Source organism: Ruditapes philippinarum, unplaced genomic scaffold (genome assembly GCF_026571515.1).
Source record: "Ruditapes philippinarum isolate M1 unplaced genomic scaffold, ASM2657151v2 ctg1584_1_1_1_1, whole genome shotgun sequence".
Taxonomy (NCBI): Eukaryota; Metazoa; Mollusca; class Bivalvia; order Venerida; family Veneridae; genus Ruditapes; species Ruditapes philippinarum.
Window position 1 is genome coordinate 82299 of NW_026864517.1, and position 24647 is coordinate 106945.

Sequence of the window (24647 nt, forward strand, 5' to 3'; positions counted from 1 at the left end):
TATCACAGGACTTTATAAAGTTTAGGAACCTGGGAACTTCAACATTTCTCTCACAAATAACAGGAATTATTTTCATCTGTATAGCCCCTGAAAATGAATAACTACATGTACTGGTTGGGGAGATAACTTCGGCTGGTTGATAAACTCGGCTTTTTAAAATTTAATCGAGTTATCGGAATTTTTAATCTAATCAAGCTCACCATCTCATACTATCGCTGGAATTCGACAATATCTGGAAATTTTGTCAAGTTTGGTAAGATATTTAAAAAATTACACAGACTTTTACCTGTTTGTTTACAAAACATGCCTATAAAAAGTACGGGAATCCCTTTGTTGTGCGCATGTGCAGCAGATGCTCATTTTGAGGCCCGCACAGGGGTACTTTTATATATTGACCGATAAGGCGATTACCGGTAAAGCAGACGACGTTTACGCATACATTTTGTAAATGAAATTCAGACTCACCTTTTTCTTGCTAACTCAGAAAAAAGGCTGATTACACAATTGTAATCTTTAAGTGGAAGGGATTGAAAGACTAATGTTAAATGCTCCTTTTATATGTTATTGTGTAGGTTGAATACCACTAAATTAATTTCTTCTGCACTCTGTTAAGCTAAGCAAATATAAATTTGAATCACTAATTCTTTAACTACATATTTCGTCATACGTTAATAAATGATAATGCATGTGTTTTTACGTAAAAATGATTTATATGTTACATAGTACGTTGCATATAAATATCGTGTTATCATAGATATTCATTAATTTATACTAATGTAATGCTCAAGAATTTTGGTAACAAATATTTTTTATTTGACATAAATGAACAGCAAAGTAATAATAAAATGTCTTAAAATGTTATTTTACGTTTTAACTTACTCATTTAAGAAGAAAAACAAAGAGCCGGAATTATCTACTCGCGCGCGTTAAAAATATCCTTTTTACGTACCAATTCCAGGGCCTCTCAAAATGACCCGTTATGTTTCTAAATATAAATTTTATGGTGATACCGGAAATTCGAAGAGCTGAAGTTTATTATGGTGCAACATTCATCAGAATACGAAAACAAATAAATGAAATATGCCCCCAAAACACTGATTTTCGGCCGAGTTTATCTCCCAAACCAGTATGGCATGAAAGTTATACAATAAACAAACATTACACGTGCACAGAACAACAGAACAGTACCCCGAGATAGACTCTCGCCAAAATGTGAAATGACGAGTCTTGCTATTAGATACACTTTTAATTGGTAGTGCGAGACTTCCCTGGATTTATGTCAAAACTAGTCCATTTAGGAACAAATTAGATGAAAAGGAAGGATATGTTCCTTCCAAATGCAGACGACTAATGATGTATAATGATAGAGATGTCAAGTGATGCACAAATAAATAATGTTTCTTTAAAGTATTCAGAGAAATTTAGTTTGAATTGACAAAATACTCAGACCTTACTTTGCTTGGAACGGGGAAAATGTGATATAATACGAACTAAACAATATCAATTTTATTGTGACATTTCTTAAATTATTCATATATTTTTTGCGTATTTTGATATCTTGAATTCAACTGGTGTGAAGGCGGGAAACTCTAAGCAAACCTATGTACATATAGATAACCAACCTGGATCAAGAGCATTTGCAAATCTGACCTGGAAATCACATTCTGGACTGGAACGAAATTCTCTAGTCAATACTATAATAACACGTCTACATCTGAAAAATCAAAGTGATCTCTATAGAACTTAAATCGATTGTGTTCAGTTACGTTTTATATCGTTATCTTAGGAGTTTTATAATATGTGCAAATGATCCCACTTTGATTAGTTACAACTCTTTGTAACAAAAAAGCGTGCTCTTCACTGAATGTAATGGCTTTGATTAATCAAATATATATTTATTACTTAAGGGGCTTAATGTCTGAGACTAAATCGACTTAGATAACTGAAGAGAACTAAATCGGTGTTTTTCTTGCACAACCTTTAGAGCAAAAAGACTGGAAATCATTTGAAGACACACCTTTTCTCAATAATGTGTGCAGAGAGCACATGTTTTGCCCCACCTGGCAGATCATCACGTCCCGGAACAAACAGGCTGAAATTTCTATTCTTCTCTAATTTCTGAATAAATCTCTTGGCAATATGAAAGTCGTCTTGTGCGAAACTCAGAAAGGCGTCGTACACTTTTGTATATCCTAGATTTACTAGTTACAAATTTGTCAATAGTTTTATAATGGAAAAAAACTTTCGTGGATTTACATATTTAATACTAAAACAGTTTGTGCAAATGTCTGTTTGTCTCCCTTAAGTATAAAGCTAGGGTCATATCTATCATTGAACTATTGTTTTATTTCTTCATTAATCAATGAAAAAATGATCAAACAAAGTGAAATACTGTTTCAATCTTAATAAGATTTTAAAAGCATACAGTTGACATTTTAACTTGGATATCTCGAATTTAGATAAAAAGACAGATATTTTGGGTAAAATTTAAAACTTAAACTTGTAAAAATGTATTGATTAAATGTTTCCTGTGTAATATAAGATCTTAGTACATAATGAGTTTTTACATGAACTATTCATTTAGATATAATATTTTAAACATATTTTCTCACAAGACACGAATACGTTTTGAGTTACAAATCTGCATGGTTGGTAATTCTATGTTAATACGTAATTACCTTCATCAAAATCTATGTCATCGTCTGTGTCTATATCTGAAAAAAAAATCTGTTTTCACAGTAATTTAACAACAACAAAAAAAACAACAACAACAACACAACAACAACAAACCCTGTACCTTTATGGCTTAACAACAATATTCTTGTTAAAGTTATGTTTGAAAAATACAACTAAAATGTAAAGGCAGTAGTGACAAAAGCAAAGTTTAAAACGTTCAATTTGTATCAACAGGAACATGTACATGAACATCTATATCTTCCTGGTATAAATGAACAGTCGTTTGACTCAAAATATATTTGTTAAAGACGAGTGTCAGTGACATTGCATTCCATACATATGAAGTCATTCTAATGATAATCAAGCACACACGACCTTAACTATAACAATCAATCACCATTTTTGTCAAGTTTGAAAATATTATACTCGATTGAACAGGTTATTACTTTGTATGTTAGCTAGCTAAGGTAAATACGCCGGGGGAAATGTTTCCTGTGTTTACTAGAGACATACACTGAGTAAATGTTGCTAGAAATTAAAAAAAAAGTACTCAGAGAAAATGTTTCCCGTGGTAGCGGTTTAAATTACAGTATAAAATCTAATTACCTCATTATTTCAACATTATTATTATTTTTTCCCAAAGTAATGATCTCCACTATAAGAGGAGCAACACCAACATATTAGTCTCACAAAGGGTATTGCAGTGTAGAGGTTATGTTGATGTTCGTAAGTGGTAAAAGGTGTCCCTTTAATCAAGGTCGCTGATGGAACATAACTTGTCCATATCATTCCATTTAATAATGGTCTATATAATCCCTTCCAACCTACCATAATCATTTGAACGTGACCGATAACTTAAAGGGAGACACAGGATCTTCGATTTGAATTTTACATCCAATGTTCTATAAATGTCCATTAAATGAATACACTATGCAGTCTAGAGAACATAAATTTTCTCCATTGAGCGACTTAGACTTGTTTCAATCTTACACTATCCACAATATCTGTTTTTTAACTTCCAGGGTTTGTTATTTTCAAATGATTTGTTTTAAAACTTCTCGTTAATCCTGTCTGCGTCTTCATTTCGTCCAACATATGTAGATTTATTTACTCACATTATATAGTATTTATACAGAAAAAAAAATGTTGAGATTTTTAAAAACGTCATTTTATCGTGACTTGAGTAATTATGATAAATTTGATATTTTGTCATTCATTTGACTGAGTATCCCTTTAAAATGTTAATTAAATATTTTACATACCTGGAATATGCCTGCTATATATATTCACTGAACTTCTTGTATTTTCAAATTTGTCTTCATAAACGACACAGTCATTAACTAGAATATTATAACTTAGTTAGAAAACAATTATATTAGAATACTTATTTCTGTGAATAATAAATGAGATAGAGAGAATGATAGATATTTAATATAATTAATAGTTTTCATGGCGACAACAACATTTATTACGATATTAATGATGATGTTAAATGTGTTAATTATTACACTGACCATAACTTTCTTAGAATCGGTGGAATCCATCATTGCGGCAACAACAACCGACAGTATTTACGATATTAATGATGATGTTAAAGGTGTTACCACAACTTTCGTAGAATCGGTGGATCCATCGTTGCGGCGCTGGAGCATTCGTCGCAGAATCAATGGATAAAAATAGAGAATACCATGCTTGTGTCTGATATTACACAATTTATAACCCCGAGCCTGATAAATATTATAATGTCGGACACTTGTATAGTATTCTATTTATCATGTTTTCAATTTTAATACCTGTTTCTTTCTTTAAATTTCAAATAAAACAAAAACCTGTCAAGAACCCCTCGTGTTCGTGCTGCGCTCAGTAATATGCCAAGGGTGATATCTATAAGAAATACAATGTAGTCCCAGATGTTTTAGTCAAATCTAAGAAAGACTCAAAATCTATTTGATTCGAAGTTAAGTTTTCAAACTAGTAAGAGGTAAAATATCACAGTATCTTCATTTTATTTCAATATATATTAATGAGATGTCTGATGAAGCTAAATTTACAAGACATGTACTTTATCAACAGGAATTAATGTAATGACATGATAAATATGACTTTTGTTGGCATCGGTAAGTTTGATGCCAAATTTTACTTTATATTTAAACGTTTCACTGGAACACCTTGAGATGGCAGCCCACATATAAACCCTTTGTAGCTCCTTACAAATTCACAGATTCCTTCACATTCATGTTATACACCGCTTCTGCGACGAAGGGAATAATAAACCGCTTCTGTCAAAATAAATATTTTTGTAAACATCCAACAACTTTATAATTTTTGTTTCTAACTACAAAAGGCAATGGTAATACAGTAAAACGTCATTGAGATAGGTAACTTTTCTAAGATTGGCAAATCCTCGCTTTGAGGAACAACATTTTTTGTAAAATATCCATCCCCCAAAACACTAAATACATTTGAGCCGTGTCATGACAAAACCAACATAATGGGTTTGCGACCAGCATGGATCCACACCAGCCTGCGCATCCACGCAGTCTGATCAGGATTCATATTGTTCACTATCAGTTTCTCTACTTGTAAAAGGGTTTGTAAGCGAACAGCATGGGTCCTGATCAGACTGCGCGGATGCCCATTATGTTTGTTTTGTCATGATGCGGCTCATTTTACTCTCACCCCAATTTGCGTGACTCATCCTAACAACACTTCTTCGTCCCATATTGATAAGGTCTCTCCGAAGATGTCCAACAGTACACTCTTTTCCAGCCAGCTCTGATACTAGTGATTCGACTGGATCAGGACTGTCACTGAGATCCTTAATCTCTTCCGGATGAAAGTTCTCCAGCTCGGCGATACCTGGTGAAAGAAAGAACATATAAATATTACACTTTTACAATAGAAATAGTGTTGCCTGGTGCACCATATGATTTTACGGTGTTCAGTTAAGGCTTGCGCGTTTTCTCTGAGAACGAAAAGAGCGAAAGATGACAGTACGATGGTGACAGTGTGACAGTACGATGATGACAATACGACTGTACGATGGCGAAACACGACCGCACGATAGTGACAGTCCGTTGCATTGCACTATCGGACTGGCACAATTAAGATGTTAAAATGGCGGGGGTGCGGAGCTAAAACTTGCTTATAAGCGGGGACGCGGGGCAAAGTTTAATGAATAAAATTTCGCCCCGCGGGGGGAGATTTTAGAAATAAAACGGCGGGGCGCAGAGCGAAATCACGCCCCAGCTAAATAACGTGTTTTCGCTTCGCGCCCTCGCCATTTTAATATGTTAATTGGCGGGTTGCGGGACAAAAATACCTTAATTAGCTGGGGTGCGCGGCGGAATTTAATTTATTTAACTTCGGCTCGCGCCCCCGCTTATAAGCGTGTTTTCGTCCCGCGACCCCGCCGTTTTATTTCTTAAATTTCGACCCGCGTCCCCGCGGGGCGAAGTTTTATATCTTAAATATCACCCCATCGCCCTCGATTAGTAGCGTGTTTTCGCGCCGCGCCCCACCATTTAAAGTTGTTAATTTTCGACTTTCGCTTTGCGGGGTCGTGGAGTGAAAAAACGAATGGAACAAATCAGTCACCTCACGTATGCATTTTATGATAATTCATGGAGGGGCACCTGTAGTTTTCCTCCTGCAGTAAAGCTGGACATATACTGTGTCGGTGTCACGTGAAAACTAACTCATACAAGCAAATTTTTTTTTGTCCTTTGAACAGCCGAACACAGACAAATTGTAAAATATTTTACCAATCTTGAAATCTATAAGCAGTAATAAGTAATAACACGTCACCGGTGTAAATTTTCTTGTCGCTTACAAATAGGGATTTCAAGGGTATTCCCCGGGTTTGTTTTGTTTAACACTTTTAATATTTGAATGAAATCTAAAAAAAAAACCAAACATGTTGACACACTTTATTTGGTTCATGTCATTTAAAAAAAAGATATTTATTTTATTTATTTATTTATTTAAGTCTCAATAACATATATGTATATATTAATCAATATAAAATTCAGAATAAAACAAATGGCATACATATATGAAACCAATCAAATATTTGATTTGCTAGAGACTATTAAAATACATTCTTAAAAAACTCTATCACATATTTTAATGACTACTCACTTAATGAACATATGCAGAAAAAGAAATGATAACACACAGATAATACAGTAATAAAAAGAAGAATCTCGTCTGCAGTGACAATGGGTATTCGGTCGTCACATTTTTTATTGTAGATCGAAATAATTAACTTCATAATTGACGCGATAATGGTGGATCGAATTAACTGACGTGATAATGATAGATTCCGTTGGCTGACGTGAAAATGATGGATTGCGTTGTCTGACGTGATAATGGTGGATCCCGTTGACGGAAGTGATAATGGTGGATCACGTTGATAGACTGACGTGATAATGGTGGAATCCGTTGACGGAAGTGATAATGGTGGATCACGTTGATAGACCGACGTGATAATAATGAATCGCGTTGATAGACTGACGTGCTAATGGTGGATCGCGTTGATAGACTGACGTGATAATGGTGGAATGCGTTAGTTGACGTGATAATGGTGGACCGCGTTGACTGACGTGATAATGGTGGATCCCGTTGACGGACGTGGTAATGGTGGATCGCGTTGATAGACTGACGTTATAACGGTGGATCGCGTTGACTGACGTGATAATGGTGGATGGCGTTGATAGACTGACGTGCTAATGGTGGATCGCGTTGAAAGTCTGACGTGCTAGTGGTGGATCGCGTTGATAGACTGACGTGATAATGGTGGATCGCGTTGATAGACTGACGTGAAAATGATGGATCGTGTTGACAGACGTGATAATGGTGGACCCCGTTGACAGACGTGATAATGGTGGACCCCGTTGACAGACGTGATAATGGTGGATTGCGTTGATTGAGTTGATTGACGTGACAATGGTGGATCCCGTTGACAGACGTGATAATGGTGGATCGTGTTCATTGACGTGATAATGGTGGATCGTGTTGACATACGTGATAATGATGGATCCCGTTGGATCTAACGTGATAAAAAACCCAAAAAAAAACAACAAAAAACAATGAAAAAACGGTACAAAACTTGTGGTCTTCATCATAATTTCCTGCGCATCAAAACTCCTCACCGTTGTTAAATAGCCGATAAACACCGCTCAGAGCGAAATTATTTCTTAAACATTCACTCAAAATTGATATTTTATATAACTCAGTTTAGAAAAAAAACACCTCATGTTGCGTTTCAGCGAGATACTAATTCTTATCATTTTATGTTGCTTAAAAGCATGCTTTTTTATTTTAAAGTTTACTTACATTACATTTGCTTTTTTTCTTTAATTTAAACACACATATGTATTGTTTACCTGTATAATCATCACAGACTTGTCTCCGGGATCCGTCACCCAACTCTACAAGTTTCCCGTTATTCTTTAATTTGTCTGATAAAATCCTACGTGAGGCGACATTTAACGCATCTACCGGTGTCCGTTCAAATAACATTTCTATATCATCTGTGCTCATTTTAGAACATGCCATTGTTATTAGTCCACATGTATGGCTACCTATTGCTTTCATTGAATGTCGACCAAAATTTCACAAAGAACTGAATTGTTAAACCAAAGATCATTTCTGACCAGGAAGTAAAAAAACCCAAAAAAACCAGAGAAAGTTAAAGAGCTATGGTAACATTGTATACACACCGGTCTCAAATATCGACCTGTGTCTTACGACGCATTACTCACCCCAAATGAGGGTAAAAATGACTCCGACAGAAAGAAGTCCGCTGGGGATGACAATGTTATTTTACAAACCACAATATATCTTTTCAAGTGATTAAAATCGTTTATTGCTTTCAAGGGATCACTGTTTTCCAGAGTTTAATATTGCAAGTGCAATATTTATAGTTCCAATTCAAATATTCAAAACTACTTTCACTTTCGGTTTTAATTTAAACAGTCGACGAAATACTATCACGGGTGTTGAACATGCCATTGTTATTAGTCCACATGTATGGCTACCTATTGCTTTCATTGAATGTCGACCAAAATTTCACAAAGAACTGAATTGTTAAACCAAAGATCATTTCTGACCAGGAAGTAAAAAAACCCCAAAAAACCAGAGAAAGTTAAAGAGCTATGGTATTGACAATCCCATACTGAATTGGATACAGAATTTTCTCACTAATAGGAGACAAAGGGTTTGTGTTGAAGATAGTTTTTCTACTTTGTCTAATATCACGTCATGAGTTCTCCAAGGTTCAGTCCTTGGTCCAGTTTTATTTATCATTTACATAAATTATACAGGAAGATTTATTCTCAAAACGATCAGTTGTTACTTCAACAAGACTTACTACGTTTATGTGATTGGTCAGCTAACTGGCTGCTTCAATTTTCCATTCCAAAATGTAAATCGATGCAGATTGGTAACGCCAAGCTTCAATATATCTACGAAATGAAAGACTCTAATAGTCAAAATATCTCTTTACCTAAAGTTGATAGTGAGAAATATTCCAAGATAATCTTAAATTTGATCAACATGTCTTAAATAATGTAAACCGTACAAAGAAATTAACGGGTTTAATAAAGAGAAGTTTTTCCTGCATGACAATACCTATGTTCTAAAAATCTTAGTAAAACTAGTTATTAAAACGTGATTCCTTTTATATTATCTTTATAAAACACGCCATCTTTTAAATTTACAAATCGTAATTTTCAATTTCTTAATTATAATTAAGGCCTTCCCAAACAAAATGGAAAAACAAAGATAGTTAATTATTGTGTACTATGTAACACATCTATTTGCCACTATCTATCACTATTAATTTCATTAGACCTTTGGACAGTTATAAACCAACTGATTATGCAGTTTAACATTGAAATCATTCAAGCATGTTGATAGATAAAGATCTCTGCCAAGGCCCCAGGCAGGAGATTAACAACTGGATGACAGCAATTAAAGATTTGATAAGGGAGTACACTACAGCCAATAAAGTTGGAAACTGACAAAAATATATTCCAGTCCAGCTGGTAAACGTATCTTTGGGCTGAGCTGGGGGGAGGGGGCGGGGGGCTGCATCCCTGAAGCCCGGGCCTGAATCCGCGACTGCTAAATGACGATATTTATTTTTACCTGTAGTAACTTCTCTCTTCCCTCGGTACGTGTACATCGTTGAGAAGACACAGGGCATCGGCAGATGATTGAAGAACCAATGCTACGTGTAAGACGGCAAGTTCGCATGTTTTCTTCAGCTTGGGGTAACGTTTAAGTCGGCACGACTAAGCTTGCATGAAGATAGCTGCCGGTGTCCTGACTAAAGCTGAGGGGAGTGGCCCTACAAAGTAGGCTCTGAATCGACGAGGATGGTGTGCAAGGGTGCTTGAGATATATTTCATATGTAAAACTTAATCTGTTAGCTAAGTGGTCGAGTGGTTACGGTCGTTGACTTCAAAACCACTTGCCTCTCACCGCTGTAGGTTCTATTGTTTTATGTGAGAAAGGCATACAGCTCGGTGTCCGTGCCTGAAATAACTAATGACTATTTTGAGCCTTTATTTAGGAATTCAGGCTATTTAATCATTTACATGCATTTCATGTATAAGTAATTTACATAAAATCTTACATGCGTTGTTACGTTAAATATTTTTTCTGAAATGAAAATGTTTTGTCATGGGACTCAGAAAATGATGATCCCGAATACAAAAAGTTTTCCTATGCTTTTTAAGATGATTTGTTTCACTAATGAACAATAATGATACGGTTATCGAGATCAATGCCATTCAATTAATATTTCCAACCATTTTCTACAGCTCTTTGAAAGTTTGATGATGGTTAGAAATAACAATTTAGTACTGAAGAATAATTTTACTTGGAACTCGGATTATTGATAAAGTCTTGTGATTCGTCCCTTTAACACTGAGTTAGTATAATAATTACTATAAAAGTTTTTCGAACATTAGATATCAAAGTGATGTTCGATTTATTTCTAAATGTTACTAAAATAATAACAATAACATAACAACAACAACAACAACAACAACAACAACAACAATAATAATTTTATTTAAAAAAGGCATCACATGAAGATATACCATCGTAGAAAAAACAAATAACATTTCTTAATTTTAAATGTGACCTTCTAAACAATATAAAGAATCACAAATACAAAACATCATAAAACAATAACAAGTTAACAACAATTCCATTAAGATTTTTCCTATAACTTTTTTTTGGCAAACGCTCCTTTTAGATATCAAAATATCATTTACAAATATTTTAACAAATATACATGCATAATAAGTATTATATTATAGTGCCATACTGAGTTATGAAGATATTTATTTGATCTGCGAGTTATGTTTTTTATAGTTATTTCTAAAAGATGTGAGAGAATGAGAAGAACGTATATTAGATGGTATTCTATTCCAAATCTTTACATTTACATAATAAAAGTTAGGATTATCGTCTGTTACGGCACATTAAGAACAGTTCTATAACTCTTATAAAGAGTATAAAAAATAAATTTGATTCTTCTAAGCTAATTATTTTCTAAATATTTGTTGGCAAAAAAAAAAAAAAAAAAAAAAAAAAGCAACAACAACATTTTATTATAATCTAACTTAACTGCTGTGCGTGCACGTTACAGTATAAAACCATTAAGTCATTTAAAGGAAAAATTGGTTTGTTTTATATTAAAAAAAGTTAAATAAATCATATTTCATTAGTCAATACCAACTATTATATTAATTGTCACCCATGCTCCGCTTATGACAATGTGATGTAGATTGTGGAATTTGTATGTATTTATGTATGTATGTATTCTAGGCTTAATGAGGGTCCAGGCACTGAGAGTACGGACCCCGAATTGTGGAATTTATTGTCCATCCTACTGTTTCTAGTATTGAAATATATTCAACGGTCACATGTTACAATTCAAATGACTGGATGTTAGTTTTAGTAAAAAAAATAAATAAAAAAATAAAAAAAAATTCATTAGCCTACACGGCATCAAATTACAATAAAAGTCATGAAAATAGCTCTCATAATTCTTTTGCGTAAACGAAAAATATATTAATTTATTAATCCATCTTACTAAAATGTTAAATACTTTTAAAATGGTAGTAAATTTTAACCAACATTTGATAAATAACTTTTCTATTTTCCACATAAGTTGAAAATAAAAGTCCTGTTGAATAGATGACTGTTTATTTACACGAAGATTTCATAAGATTGATCAACATTTGTAGCAGACGACTGTCCTTCAGGTTGACGTCGATCTTCAAATGAATCCTTGAATAAACAAATAAGAAAAAAACATAGCACCATAATATTATTCAAGTCGTACACAAGTATTATCACGTATGTTTAAAAAAAGAAACATTTATAAATTATGTAATGACACACCAATGGCTGTTTCAAAGAGTTTCGTCAGGCTGATTTTGTGATTTTATTAGTTCATTTACTTGTATAATAGCTAATTCACAAATTTAGTGTTGAAGAGCATACTGTTCAGAATATGTTCGTACGAAAGCATAATTTATAGACTACCATTACATAAGAGAAAACTTTTGTAAAAATCACGGTGTTTTTTTACGTTTACATACGTAGTTTGTTTTCCAAATTGATTTTTAAATATATTGCTTCGATTTGTCTCAAATTGATAGTATTCCTTTAAATTCTGATAATATTTTGGTTTATTCTAGGATAGTAATGAATGAGAAGAACATTTTCCCCTGGAAGTAACCAATACTGTCAGTGTCATATGAAAAAAAACCATCGTAAAAGCCTAACAAAATTTCAAAAATACATACACCAAGTTCCCTGCAGCATTTTGTTTCCACAGTTAGTTTTGCTGGGCACGGATAAGTGATACGCTCCAAACACTGTGTATTTCTATGAGACAGGGCTTTGTAAAGGCTTTGCCATTCATTTTTGGTGATATCACAGGACTTTATAAAGTTTAGGAACCTGGGAACTTCAACATTTCTCTCACAAATAACAGGAATTATTTTCATCTGTATAGCCCCTGAAAATTAATAACTACATGTATGGCGATGTTAATTATGAAAGTTATACAATAAACAAACATTACACGTGCACAGAACAACAGAACAGTACCCCGAGATAGACTCTCGCCAAAATGTCAAATGAAAAACGAGTCTTGCTATTAGCACAGTATTGCTTTGTTAACAAAAATTAATACACTTTAAATTGGTAGTGCGAGACTTCCATGGATTTAAATCAAAACCATGTACATTCTGGAACAAATTAAATGAAAAAAAGAAGCATCTGGCAATTATTCATTCCTTCCAAACGCAGAAGACTAATGATATATAATGGTAGTGATGTCAAGTGGTGCACAAATAAATATTTTTTCTTTAAAGTATTAAGAGAAATTTAGTTTGAATTATCAAAATACTCAGACCTTACTTTGCTTGGAACGGGGAAAATGTGATATAATACGAACTAAACAATATCAATTTTATTGTGACATTTCTTAAATTATTTATATATTTTTTGCGTATTTTGATATCTTGAATTCAACTGGTGTGAAGGCGGGAAACTCTACGCAAACCTATGTACATATAGAGAACCAACCTGGATCAAGAGCATTCGCAAATCTGACCTGGAAATCACATTCTGGACTGGAACGAAATTCTCGAGTCAATACTATAATAACACGTCTACATCTGAAAAATCAAATTGATATCGGCTTAACCAATTAAGTACTTTTATATAAGAACTTGAATCGATTGTGTTCAGTAACGTTTTATATCGTTATCTTAGGAGTTTTATAATATGTGCAAATGATCCCACTTTGATTAGTTACAACTCTTGGTAACAAAAACGCGTGCTCTTCACTGAATGTAATGGCTTTGATTAATCAAATATATATTTATTACTTAAGGGGCTTTATGCCTGAGACTAAATCGACTTAGATTACTGAAGAGAACTAAATCGGTGTTTTTCTTGCACAACCTTTAGAGCAAAAAGACTGGAAATCATTTGAAGACACACCTTTTCTCAATAACGTATGCAGAGAGCACATGTTTTGCCCCACCTGGTAGATCATCACGTCCCGGAACAAACAGGCTGAAATTTTTGTTCTTCTCTACTTTCTGAATAATTCTCTTGGCAATAGGAAAGTCTCCTTGTGCGAAGCTCAGAAAGGCGTCATACACTTTTGTATGTCCTAGATTTACTAGATACAAATTTGTCAATAGTTTTATAATGGAAAAAAAACTTTCGTGGATTTACATATTTAATACTAAAACAGTTTGTGCAAATGTCTGTTTGTCTCCCTTAAGTATAAAGCTAGTGTCATATCTATCATTAAACTATTGTTTTATTTCTGCATTAATCAATGAAAAAATGATCAAACAAAGTGAAATACTGTTTAAATCTTAATAAGATTTTAAAAGCATACAGTTGACATTTTGACTTGGATATCTCGAATTTAGATAAAAAGACAGATATTTTGGGTAAAATTTAAAACTTAAACTTGTTAAAATGTATTGATTAAATGTTTCCTGTGTAATATAAGATCTTAGTACATAATGATTTTTTTACATGAACTATTCATTTAGATATAATATTTTAAACATATTTTCTCACACGACACGACCAAATCTGCATGATTGGTAATTCTATATTAATTCGTACTTACCTTCATCAAAATCTATCTCATCGTCTATGTCAATATCTGAAAAATAAATAAATTGTTTTCTCAGTAATTTAACAACAACAAAACAAGCCCTGTATTTTTATGGCTTGACAACAATGTTCTTATTAAAGTTATGTTTGAAAAATACAACTAAATTGTAAAGGCAATAATGACAAAACCAGTTTAATTTTTGCGACGGACGCGCCCTCAGGCGCGTTCAGAGCTATTTCCAAGTTAAAATATGAACGTATTTGTTGATTGATAAAAACGCTGTAGCCCCGTAGTATTATTGCGCAATATGCAAATAAGTGTTGAAACGATCTACCGCTGTCGAAAAAGTATGACAGCAAATTATGCTATAATTAAGGTGTAAGCTCAATAATTCCTAGAAATTATAAGTAAGAAATAAATATTTCTCCATTAAACAAAACATTTTTATCAACAGATCAAAAGCTTTTCCTGACTCAGCAATTCTAGAATATCTCGCGCATTAATTACATAGGTCACGATATGAGTTAACCTGCTAATGTGATTTGTGAGAGATTATAAGAGATAACACTATTCTAAAAATAGATTTTACCCAATCACCACTACATCACCTGTGCTGACTTTCGGACAAGCGATTAGGTAGTATACATTATACATGTAATTAATCAGCGGATTCTTACTTTGTTTACTTGCAATACTTAATACACTTTTGAATTAATATTGGCATTAGTCAACAATAAATCTGTCAATAAAGTAAACACAAATATATGTGAAAATAGTGAGATGCGAGAAACAGGATACACTACTCTTACAAGATTAGATAAAATAGATTGCTCTACAAATCTCGAACTTGGTATGGAACAAATTGTCTCTGTTACATCTTTTGTGTTTTTTTTTCTTCTGAAAAAACCTCAATGTCTTTCCGGTTGCATGTCCGTCGCATTCAGTGCATTCAGCACTTTGATTTGTGTCAACAGGGATATGCACACAAAGATCTACACTTCCTGGTATAAATGAACCGTCGTTTGACTTAAAATATATTTGTTAAAGACGAGTGTCATTGACATTGCACTACATATATATATATGAGCCGCGTCATGACAAAACCAACATAGTGCGTTTGCGACCAGCATGGATCCAACCAGCCTGCGCATCCGCGCAGTTTGATCAGGATCCATGCTGTTCGCTATCAGTTTCTCTACTTGTAATAGGGTTTGTAAGCGAACAGCATGGATCCTGATCAGACTGCGCGGATGCGCAGGCTGGTCTGGATCCATGCTGGTCGCAAACGCATTACGTTGGTTTTGTCGTGACGCGGCTCATATGATGATCAAGCACACAATACCTTATCTAAAACAATCAATCACCATTTTTGTCAAGTTTGAAAATTTTATACTCGATTGCTTTGTATGTTAGCTAGCTAAGGTAAATATTCTTGTACGCTGGAGAAATGTTTCCTTTGTTTACTAGGGACATACACAGAGAAAATGTTGCTAGAAAAAATTTAAAAAAGATACTCAGAGAAAATGTTTTCCGTGATAGCGGTTTATATTACAGTATAAAAACTAATTACCTCATTACCTCATTATTTCAACAATATTATTATTTTTTCCCAAAGTAATGATCTCCACTATAAGAGGAGCAACACCAACATATTTGTCTCACAAAGGGTATTGCTGTGTAGAGGTTATGTTGATGTTCGTAAGTGGTAAAACGTGTCCCTTTAATCAAGGTCGCTGATGGAACATAACTTGTCCATATCATTCCATTTAATAATGGTCTATATTACCCCTTCCAACCAACCATAATCATTTGGACGCGACTGATAACTTAAAGGGGGACACAGGCAAAATTTTCATATCTTCGATTTGAATTTTACATCAAATGTTCTATAAATGTCCATTAAAGGAATACACTAAGCAGTCTAGAGAACATAAATTTTCTCCATTGAACGACTTGTTTCAATCTTACACTATCCACAATATTTTCTTTAACTTCCAGGGTTTGTTATTTTCAAATGATTTGTTTTAAAACTTCTCGTTAATCCTGTCTGCGTCTTCATTTCGTCCAACATATGTAGATTTATTTACTCACATTATATAGTATTTATGCAGAAAAAAAAATGTTGAGATTTTTAAAAACGTCATTTTATCGTGATTTGAGTAAATGTGATAAGTTTGATATTTTGTCATTCATGTGACTGAGTATCCCTTTAAAATGTTAATGAAATATTTTACATACCTGGAATATGCCTGCTATATATATTCACTGAACTTCTTGTATTTTCAAATTTGTCTTCATAAACGACGCAGTCATTTACTAGAATATTATAACTTAGTTAGAAAACAATTATATTAGAATACGTATTTATGTGAGTAATAAATGAGATAGAGAGAATGATAGATATTTAATATAATTAATAGTGTTCATGGCAACAACAACAGACAGTAATTACGATATTAATGATGATGTTAAAGGTATTAATTATTACAATGACCACAACTTTCTTAGAATCGGTGGATCCATCGTTGCGGCGCTGTCCAGAGCGTTCGTCGCAGAAGCAATGGATAAAAATAGAGAATACCATGCTTGTGTCTGATATTACACAATTTATAACCCCGAGCCTGATAAATATTATAATGTCAGACACTTGTTTAGTATTCTATTTATCATGTTTTCAATTTTAATACGCATTTCTTTCTCTAAAATTCAAATAAAACAAAAACCTGTCAAAAACCTCTCGAGTTCATGCTGCGCTCAGTAATATGCCAAGGGTTATATCTATAAAAAATAGTCCCAAATGTTTTAGTCAAATATAAGAAAGGAAATCAAAAAATCTAATCGATTCGAAGTTAAGTTTTCAAACTAGTAAGAGGTATCTCCATTTTATTTTAATTCGTCAAGTGCCCTAGATTCGTCCCTGCCCTTGATTCGTCACTATGTTTAATTACGTCACACAATCTTTTTAGGGGTACCAAAAAGGATGAGAAAATCAATATTACTGTGTAACATTTCATGTATCGGGAATTTTCATTTAGCAACAAGTTTTAGTCGGTAAATTAAGGATAAAATAAATAATAATCCAATTTTTTATAATCCTAAATGAATATTATCATAAATGTTGTTTTATTTCATTTTTATCGATTTTTTATCAAAAGTTTTTAACTGTCTGCTTTGTTTACATTTTAATGAATGGAAAATTCCTCAGAAACACGCTACCGGAAGTGAATATTTTAAGCAAGTGCGCGTTGCAGGTGCGTGTGACGACTCAAGGACCATTCAAAATGGCGGATTACAAGGTCAATGACCTTTATTTACTACGATTTATCGGTCATTGAATCTTTTATTGAAAATTAATAATGGAATAATGTGAAAATATTATAAATAAATTAACAAGTAAGACATTTTTATTTTGATTAATTTTCTTTTTAATCGTTTATATATCATTTGAAAGCTTAGGGTGTCGAATCATGGGCAGACAAGGATATGTATTAATGAGGTATCTAATAAAGCTAAAGTTACCAGACATGTGTCTAACGAAGCTAAAGTTACCAGACATGTGTCTGATGAAGCTAAATTTACCAGACATGTGTCTGATGAAGCTAAATTTACCAGACATGTGTCTGATGAAGCTAAATTTACCAGACATGTGTCTGATGAAGCTAAAGTTACCAGACATGTGTCTAACGAAGCTAAAGTTACCAGACATGTGTCTGATGAAGCTCAATTTACCAGACATGTGTCTGACGAAGCTAAAGTTACCAGACATGTGTCTAACGAAGCTAAATTTACCAGACATGTGTCTGATGAAGCTAAATTTACCAGACATGTGTCTGATGAAGCTAAAGTTACCAGACATGTGTCTGATGAAGCTAAAGTTACCAGACATGTGTCTAACGAAGCTAAATTTACCAGACATGTGTCTGATGAAGCTAAAGTTACCAGACATGTGTCTGATGAAGCTCAATTTACCAGACATGTGTCTGATGAAGCTCAATTTACCAGACATGTGTCTGATGAAGCTAAAGTTACCAGACATGTGTCTGATGAAGCTAAAGTTACCAGACATGTGTCTGATGAAGCTAAAGTTACCAGACATGTGTCTGATGAAGCTAAAGTTACCAGACATGTGTCTAACGAAGCTAAAGTTACCAGACATGTGTCTGATGAAGCTAAAGTTACCAGACATGTGTCTGATGAAGCTAAAGTTACCAGACATGTGTCTGATGAAGCTAAATTTACCAGACATGTGTCTAACGAAGCTAAAGTTACCAGACATGTGTCTGATGAAGCTCAATTTACCAGACATGTGTCTGATGAAGCTAAATTTACCAGACATGTGTCTGATGAAGCTAAATTTACCAGACATGTGTCTAACGAAGCTAAATTTACCAGACATGTGTCTGATGAAGCTAAAGTTACCAGACATGTGTCTAACGAAGCTAAAGTTACCAGACATGTGTCTAACGAAGCTAAAGTTACCAGACATGTGTCTGATGAAGCTAAAGTTACCAGACATGTGTCTAACGAAGCTAAATTTACCAGACATGTGTCTGATGAAGCTAAATTTACCAGACATGTGTCTGATGAAGCTAAATTTACCAGACATGTGTCTAACGAAGCTAAAGTTACCAGACATGTGTCTAACGAAGCTAAAGTTACCAGACATGTGTCTGATGAAGCTAAATTTACCAGACATGTGTCTAACGAAGCTAAAGTTACCAGACATGTGTCTGATGAAGCTAAATTTACCAGACATGCACTTTATCAACAGGAATTGATGTAATGACATAATAAATATGACTTTAGTTGGCATCGGTAAGTTTGATACCGAATTTTACTTTATATTTAAACGTTTTACTGGAACACCTTGAGACAGCAGCCCACATATAAACCCATTGCAGCTCCATACACATTCACAGATTTTCCAGATTCCTTCACATTCATGTTATACACCGCTTTTGCGACGAATGTTCACTGCTGCAGCGAATAATAAACCACTTCTGTCAAAATAAATATTTTTGTAAACCCTCCAACAACTCTTTATAAATTTTGCTTCTAACTACAAAGGGCAATTGTAATACAGTAAAACGTCATTGAGATAGGTAACTTTTCTAAGATTGGCAAATCCTCGCTTTGAGGAACAACATTTTTGTAAAATATCCATCCCCAAAACACTAAATACATTTAACACTCACCCCAATTTGCATGACTCATCCTTACAACACTTCTTCGTCCCATATTGATAAGGTCTCTCTTAAGATGTCCAACTGTACAATCTTTTCCAGCCATCTCTGATACTAGTGATTCGACTGGATCAGGACTGTCACTGATATCCCTAATTTCTTCCGGATGAAAATTCTCCAGCTCGGCGATACCTGGTGAAAGAGAGAACATATAAAGATTACACTTTTACAATAGAAATAGTGCACCATATGAACTTAGGGTGTTCAGTTAAGGTTTGCGCGTTTTCTCTGAGAACGAAAAGAGCGAAAGATGACAGTATGATGGTGACAGTGTGACAGTACGATGGTGACAGTAAGACAGTACGATGACAAAACACGACCGCACGATAGTGACAGTCCTTTGTACTGTAACTATCGTACTGTCACAATAAAGAAGTTAAAATGGCGGGATGCGGAGCTTAAACACGATTATTATAAGCGGGGACGTGAAATAAAATTTCGCCCAGCGGGGCGAGATTTAAGAAATTAAACGGCGCGAGTTAGCCTGTTTTCGCGCCGCGCCCCGCCATGTAAAGTTGTTTATGACTTTTCACTTGGCGGGGTCGCGGAGCGAAAACACGAATGGAACAAATCAGCCACCATACGTATGCACTTTTTGACAATGTACCCTCGACCTGTTCACATGATAATTGTTTATTCTATTTATTCGTCTCAGGTTAACTTTCTATGTTTTTGTTTATGTTTTTGTACTTTTAGTAGAAAACCGGAAATAATTATCTTAAAAATAATATACAATTTTTACATCATAGTAATAATTATATTTATGTCATTATTTGTATTTGGGAGTCCTTCGCCGCGAAGTTAAGAACCACATACACCTCATCGCTTTGGGTTCAAATCCCAACAAAGTTTTTGATTTTTTTTATGCGAGAAAGCTATCAAGCTAACTTATGGAGCGTCGGTGGCTCTACTCAGGAGCCCGTTCGTGCCTGAAGTAATTCACGGAGGGGCATCTGTGATTTTCCTCCTCCAGTAAAGCTGGAACGTCGCCATATGACCCACAGGTGAACGTCTCGTGGCCATGACTTACACTATACCCCCGTTCCCCCTCTACAACCAAAAACCCTTAAACATCATCCAAACATCATAAGTATTGACAAAAATAAAATTTATGAAAAAAAAAATATGACTCTAAAAAATAGATATATGGTCACGCGTCATGGCCACGAGACGTTCACCTGTAATATGACGTATACTGTGTATGTGTCACGTTAAACAAACTGATACAAGCACATCTTTTTTGTTCTTTGAACAGCCGAACACGGACACATTGTAAAAATATATTACCAATACGAAATAAACATCTTGAAATCTATATTATTTTTTGGTGCCCGCTATGCAAATAACACGTAACCGGTGTAAATTTTCTTGTCGCTAACCAAAATTGAAATTTCAAATAGGAATTTCAAGGGTATTCCCAAGGGGATATTAGTTTTGTTTTACACGTTTAATATTTGAATGAAATCTCAAAAAAGGATGTAGAAACATTTTATTTGGGTCACGTCACTTAAAAGACATTGATTAAACACTGATAATTTCAACTCATTGTACAGTAATAAAAACTTTAAGAATCTCGTTGTCTGAAGTGACAATGGGTATTCTATCGGCACAAGTTTTTTTTATTGTAGATCGTTATAATTAACTTCATAATTGACGCGATAATGGTGATCGTATAAACTGACGTGATAATGGTGGATCTCGTTGACTGACGTGGTAATGGTGGATCGCGTTGATTGACGTGATAATGGTCGATCGTGTTGACTGACGTGATAATGGTGGATCCAGTTGACTGACGTGATAATGGTGGATCCCGTTTACTGACGTGATAATGGTGGATCTCGTTGACTGACGTGATGGGATGGTGGATCCTATTGACTGACGTGATAATGGTGGATCTCAGTGACTGACGTGATAATGCATGTAATGGTGGATCTCGTTGACTGACGTGGTAATGGTGGATCTCGTTGACTGACATGAATAATGGTGGATCGCATTGACTGACGTGATGGGATGGTGGATCCCATTGACTGACGTGATAATGGTGGATCGCGTTGACTGACGTGATAATGGTGGATCTCGTTGACTGACATGAAAATGGTGGATCTCGTTGACTGACGTGGTAATGGTGGATCGCGTTGACTGACGTGATGGGATGGTGGATCCCATTGACTGACGTGATAATGGTGGATCGCGTTGACTGACGTGATAATGGTGGATTTTGTTGACTGACGTGAAAATGGTGGATCCAGTTGACTGACGTGGTAATGGTGGATCGCGTTGACTGACGTGATGGGATGGTGGATCCCATTGACTGACGTGATAATGGTAGATCGCGTTGACTGACGTGATAATGGTGGATCTCGTTGACTGACGTGAAAATGGTGGATCTCGTTGACTGACGTGGTAATGGTGGATCGCGTTGACTGACGTGGTAATGATGGATCGCGTTGACTGACGTGGTAATGGCGGATCCCGTTGACTGACGTGATAAATGTGGATCTCGTTGACTGACGTGATAATGGTGGATCCCATTGATTGACGTGATAATAGTGGATCCCGTTGATTGACGTGATAATTGCGGATCCCGTTGACTGACGCAATAATGATGGGGGTCCCGTTGATTGACGTGATAATTGTGGATCCTGTTGATTGACGTGATAATGGTGGATCCCGTTGACTGACGTGATAATGGTTGATGATCCCGTTGATTGACGTGATAATTGTGGATCGCATTGATAAATTCACGTGATAATGGTGGATCCCGGTGAGAGACGTGATAATGGTGGATCCCGTTGATTGACGTGAAAATTGTGGATCCTGTTGATTGACGTGTTAATGGTGGATCCAGTTGACTGACGCGATAATGGTGCATCGCATTGAAAGACTATGGTGATAATGATGGATCCCGTTTACTGATGTAACAATGATGGATCCCGGTGACAAACGTGATTATGGTGGATCCCGTTGACAGCCGTGATAATGGTGGATCCCTTTGACTGACGTGATAATGGTGGATCGCGTTGACAGACGTGATAATGGTCGATCGCGTTGACTAACGTGAAAAACAACAACAACAACAACAAAAGATACTCTGCAAAACTGGTGATCTTCGTGATAATTTCCTGCCTATCAAAACTCCACACCGTTGTTAAATAGCCGATAAACACCGCTCAAAGCGAAATTATTTCTTAAACACTCACTCAAAATTGTTATTTTATATAACTTCAGAAAAAAACCCACCTCGTGTTGCGTTACAACGAAATACTAATTCTTATCATTTTATGTTGCTTAAAAGCATGAATTTTTCTTTTGATTTTAAAGTTTACTTACAGTACATTAATTACTTTTTCTTTGATTTAAACACACATATGTTTTGTTTACCTGTATAATCATCACACACGTGTCTCCGGGATCCGTCACCCAGCTCTACAAGTTTTCCGTTATTCTTTAATTTGTCTGATAAAATCCTACGTGAGGCGACATTTAATGCATCTACCGGTGTCCGTTCAAATAACATTTCTATATCATCTGTGCTCATTTTAGAACATGCCATTGTTATTAGTCCACATGTATGGCTACCTTTTGCTTTCATTGAATGTCAACCAAAATTTCATAATGAACTAAATTGGTAAACCAAAGATCATTTCTGACCAGGAAGTGAAAAAACACACCCACACATCTCATTCAAATTTTCAAATTTATAAAATAATTAATTGGTTTGATAATGTTGACCCGAATAAAGTTTTTGTGTTCAATGATAACTGTACACGTGGACATATATTCCAGCTATTTAAACCAAGTGTGAATAAAACACTAAAGAAAAATTCATTTCCTATTAGATGCATTGACCAGTGGAATCATTTATATGAAAACATTGTTCTCAGTGAAAGGGTTTTGACATTTAAAACTTTACTCGACCGGAGCTGCCAAGTAAAAGATTTAATACAAGTGACATTTACTGAAGTTATCTTGATAATACTGTATAGGAGGAGCTTACATGCCATCTTGGCTTAAATGCTCAGAAGACGCATATCGTCCACAACTTTCTAACGTACATTTTGCGGCAAAAAGCCATAGTCCTGCCGCATAACGTCCATATTTTTAAGTTTATATAATTTTCGTTAATTTTGACCAGTTATTATCAGGTGTTATTGTGTGTTATTTTAGCTCACCTGAGTATGTGGCTGTCTATCTGTCCGTCCAAATTAAGCTTGTTACCACTCTAGCATCCACATACCCTAAGCAATATGTCCAGAGTTATCTGCCCTTGAATTACAATATCTGTTATATATCAAATTGTTACCACTCTAACGCTTTCATTTCTTCTTCAATCTTGGCAATTTTCATATTATGGGTCATACTTTGTCAAATTTCCTTTTAAAATCCTTATACATGACTTGGCGGCTTAAAGCCACAATCCGACAAAAGCTCTCACGCACGCTCAAGTATGACAATGCGACTAAAAGCCACAATCCGACAAAAGCTCTCACGCACGCTTAAGTATGAAAATGCGACTAAAAGCCACAATCCGACAAAAGCTCTCACGCACGCTTAAGTATGACAATGCGGCTAAAAGCCACAATCCGACAAAAGCTCTCACGCACGCTTAAGTATGACAATGCGACTAAAAGCCACAATCCGACAAAAGCTCTCACGCACGCTTAAGTATGACAATGCGACTAAAAGTCACAATCCGACTAAAGCTCTCACGCACGCTTAAGTATGACAATGCGACTAAAAGCCACAATCCGACTAAAGCTCTCACGCACGCTTAAGGTAGTACACCCCTAATGGGCATAATAAGGAATTGTAATATCATCAATATGAAGAATGTTTTCCTTTTGCTCATTGTTCAGAAATAAATAATGACATTTAGATAACAAATTAAACAAGCAAAATGAGTGTTTTTAAACGAAATGTTTTTAATATGTATTAAAATGTAACCCTACCCCACCCACTTTTAACACTAATTTGACCATTTCCCTATGTAAAAAGCCTTATTTAAAATATCCCTAAAATTTTCCAAAATGAGGGGCTATTTTCAAAGTTTGCCT

The 24647-nt window shown here is 34.9% G+C and overlaps 2 protein-coding genes across 4 annotated transcripts; both read right to left on the reverse strand.

Moving 5' to 3' along the window:
- Positions 1 to 2385: 2385 nt before the first annotated feature.
- On the reverse strand, positions 2386 to 8432 carry LOC132725879 (myeloid differentiation primary response protein MyD88-like). 3 transcript variants are annotated; one of them, XR_009625122.1, is made up of 5 exons: positions 8064 to 8432; positions 5356 to 5535; positions 4191 to 4560; positions 3939 to 4016; positions 2386 to 2714 (listed from the first exon to the last, which is right to left on the reverse strand). XR_009625122.1 is itself a non-coding variant. In XM_060711070.1 (4 exons), exons 1-4 carry the CDS (start codon positions 8272 to 8274, stop codon positions 2659 to 2661), a joined length of 525 nt encoding a protein of 174 aa, XP_060567053.1. In that variant the 5' UTR covers positions 8275 to 8430; the 3' UTR covers positions 2644 to 2658. The 3 variants fall into 3 exon arrangements, 2 of the variants coding, with proteins under 2 accessions (XP_060567053.1, XP_060567054.1); XM_060711070.1 differs by lacking the exon at positions 4191 to 4560 and having other exon boundaries at positions 2644 to 2714; positions 8064 to 8430; XM_060711071.1 differs by lacking the exons at positions 2386 to 2714; positions 3939 to 4016; positions 4191 to 4560 and adding an exon at positions 4567 to 4955 and having other exon boundaries at positions 8064 to 8430.
- A 2832-nt stretch (positions 8433 to 11264) lies between these two features.
- Positions 11265 to 23263, reverse strand: LOC132725878 (myeloid differentiation primary response protein MyD88-like). The gene is made up of 8 exons (XM_060711068.1): positions 22975 to 23263; positions 19546 to 19725; positions 16589 to 16666; positions 14363 to 14398; positions 13714 to 13897; positions 13294 to 13385; positions 12507 to 12721; positions 11265 to 11985 (listed from the first exon to the last, which is right to left on the reverse strand). The coding sequence occupies exons 1-8, from the start codon at positions 23183 to 23185 to the stop codon at positions 11905 to 11907; spliced, it is 1077 nt and encodes a 358-aa protein (XP_060567051.1). The 5' UTR covers positions 23186 to 23263; the 3' UTR covers positions 11265 to 11904.
- Between the last annotated feature and the right edge of the window lie 1384 nt (positions 23264 to 24647).

Bases quoted from the DNA above. Each gene is read 5' to 3' on its own strand.
- LOC132725879 (XM_060711070.1), bottom strand. From the start codon at position 8,274: ATGAAAGCAATAGGTAGCCATACATGTGGACTAATAACAATGGCATGT. The intron at 4,017-5,355 runs GTGAGAGTAAAA...ATAATATTCTAG, and splicing joins GATGAGTCACGCAAATTGGG to TTAATGACTGTGTCGTTTAT. The intron at 2,715-3,938 runs GTATGTAAAATA...TTTTTTTTTCAG, and splicing joins ATATAGCAGGCATATTCCAG to ATATAGACACAGACGATGAC.
- LOC132725878 (XM_060711068.1), bottom strand. From the start codon at position 23,185: ATGAAAGCAAAAGGTAGCCATACATGTGGACTAATAACAATGGCATGT. The intron at 13,898-14,362 runs GTAAGTACGAAT...ATTTGTATCTAG, and splicing joins TGAGATAGATTTTGATGAAG to TAAATCTAGGACATACAAAA. The intron at 11,986-12,506 runs GTATGTATTTTT...TGTTTATTCAAG, and splicing joins AATGCTGCAGGGAACTTGGT to GATTCATTTGAAGATCGACG.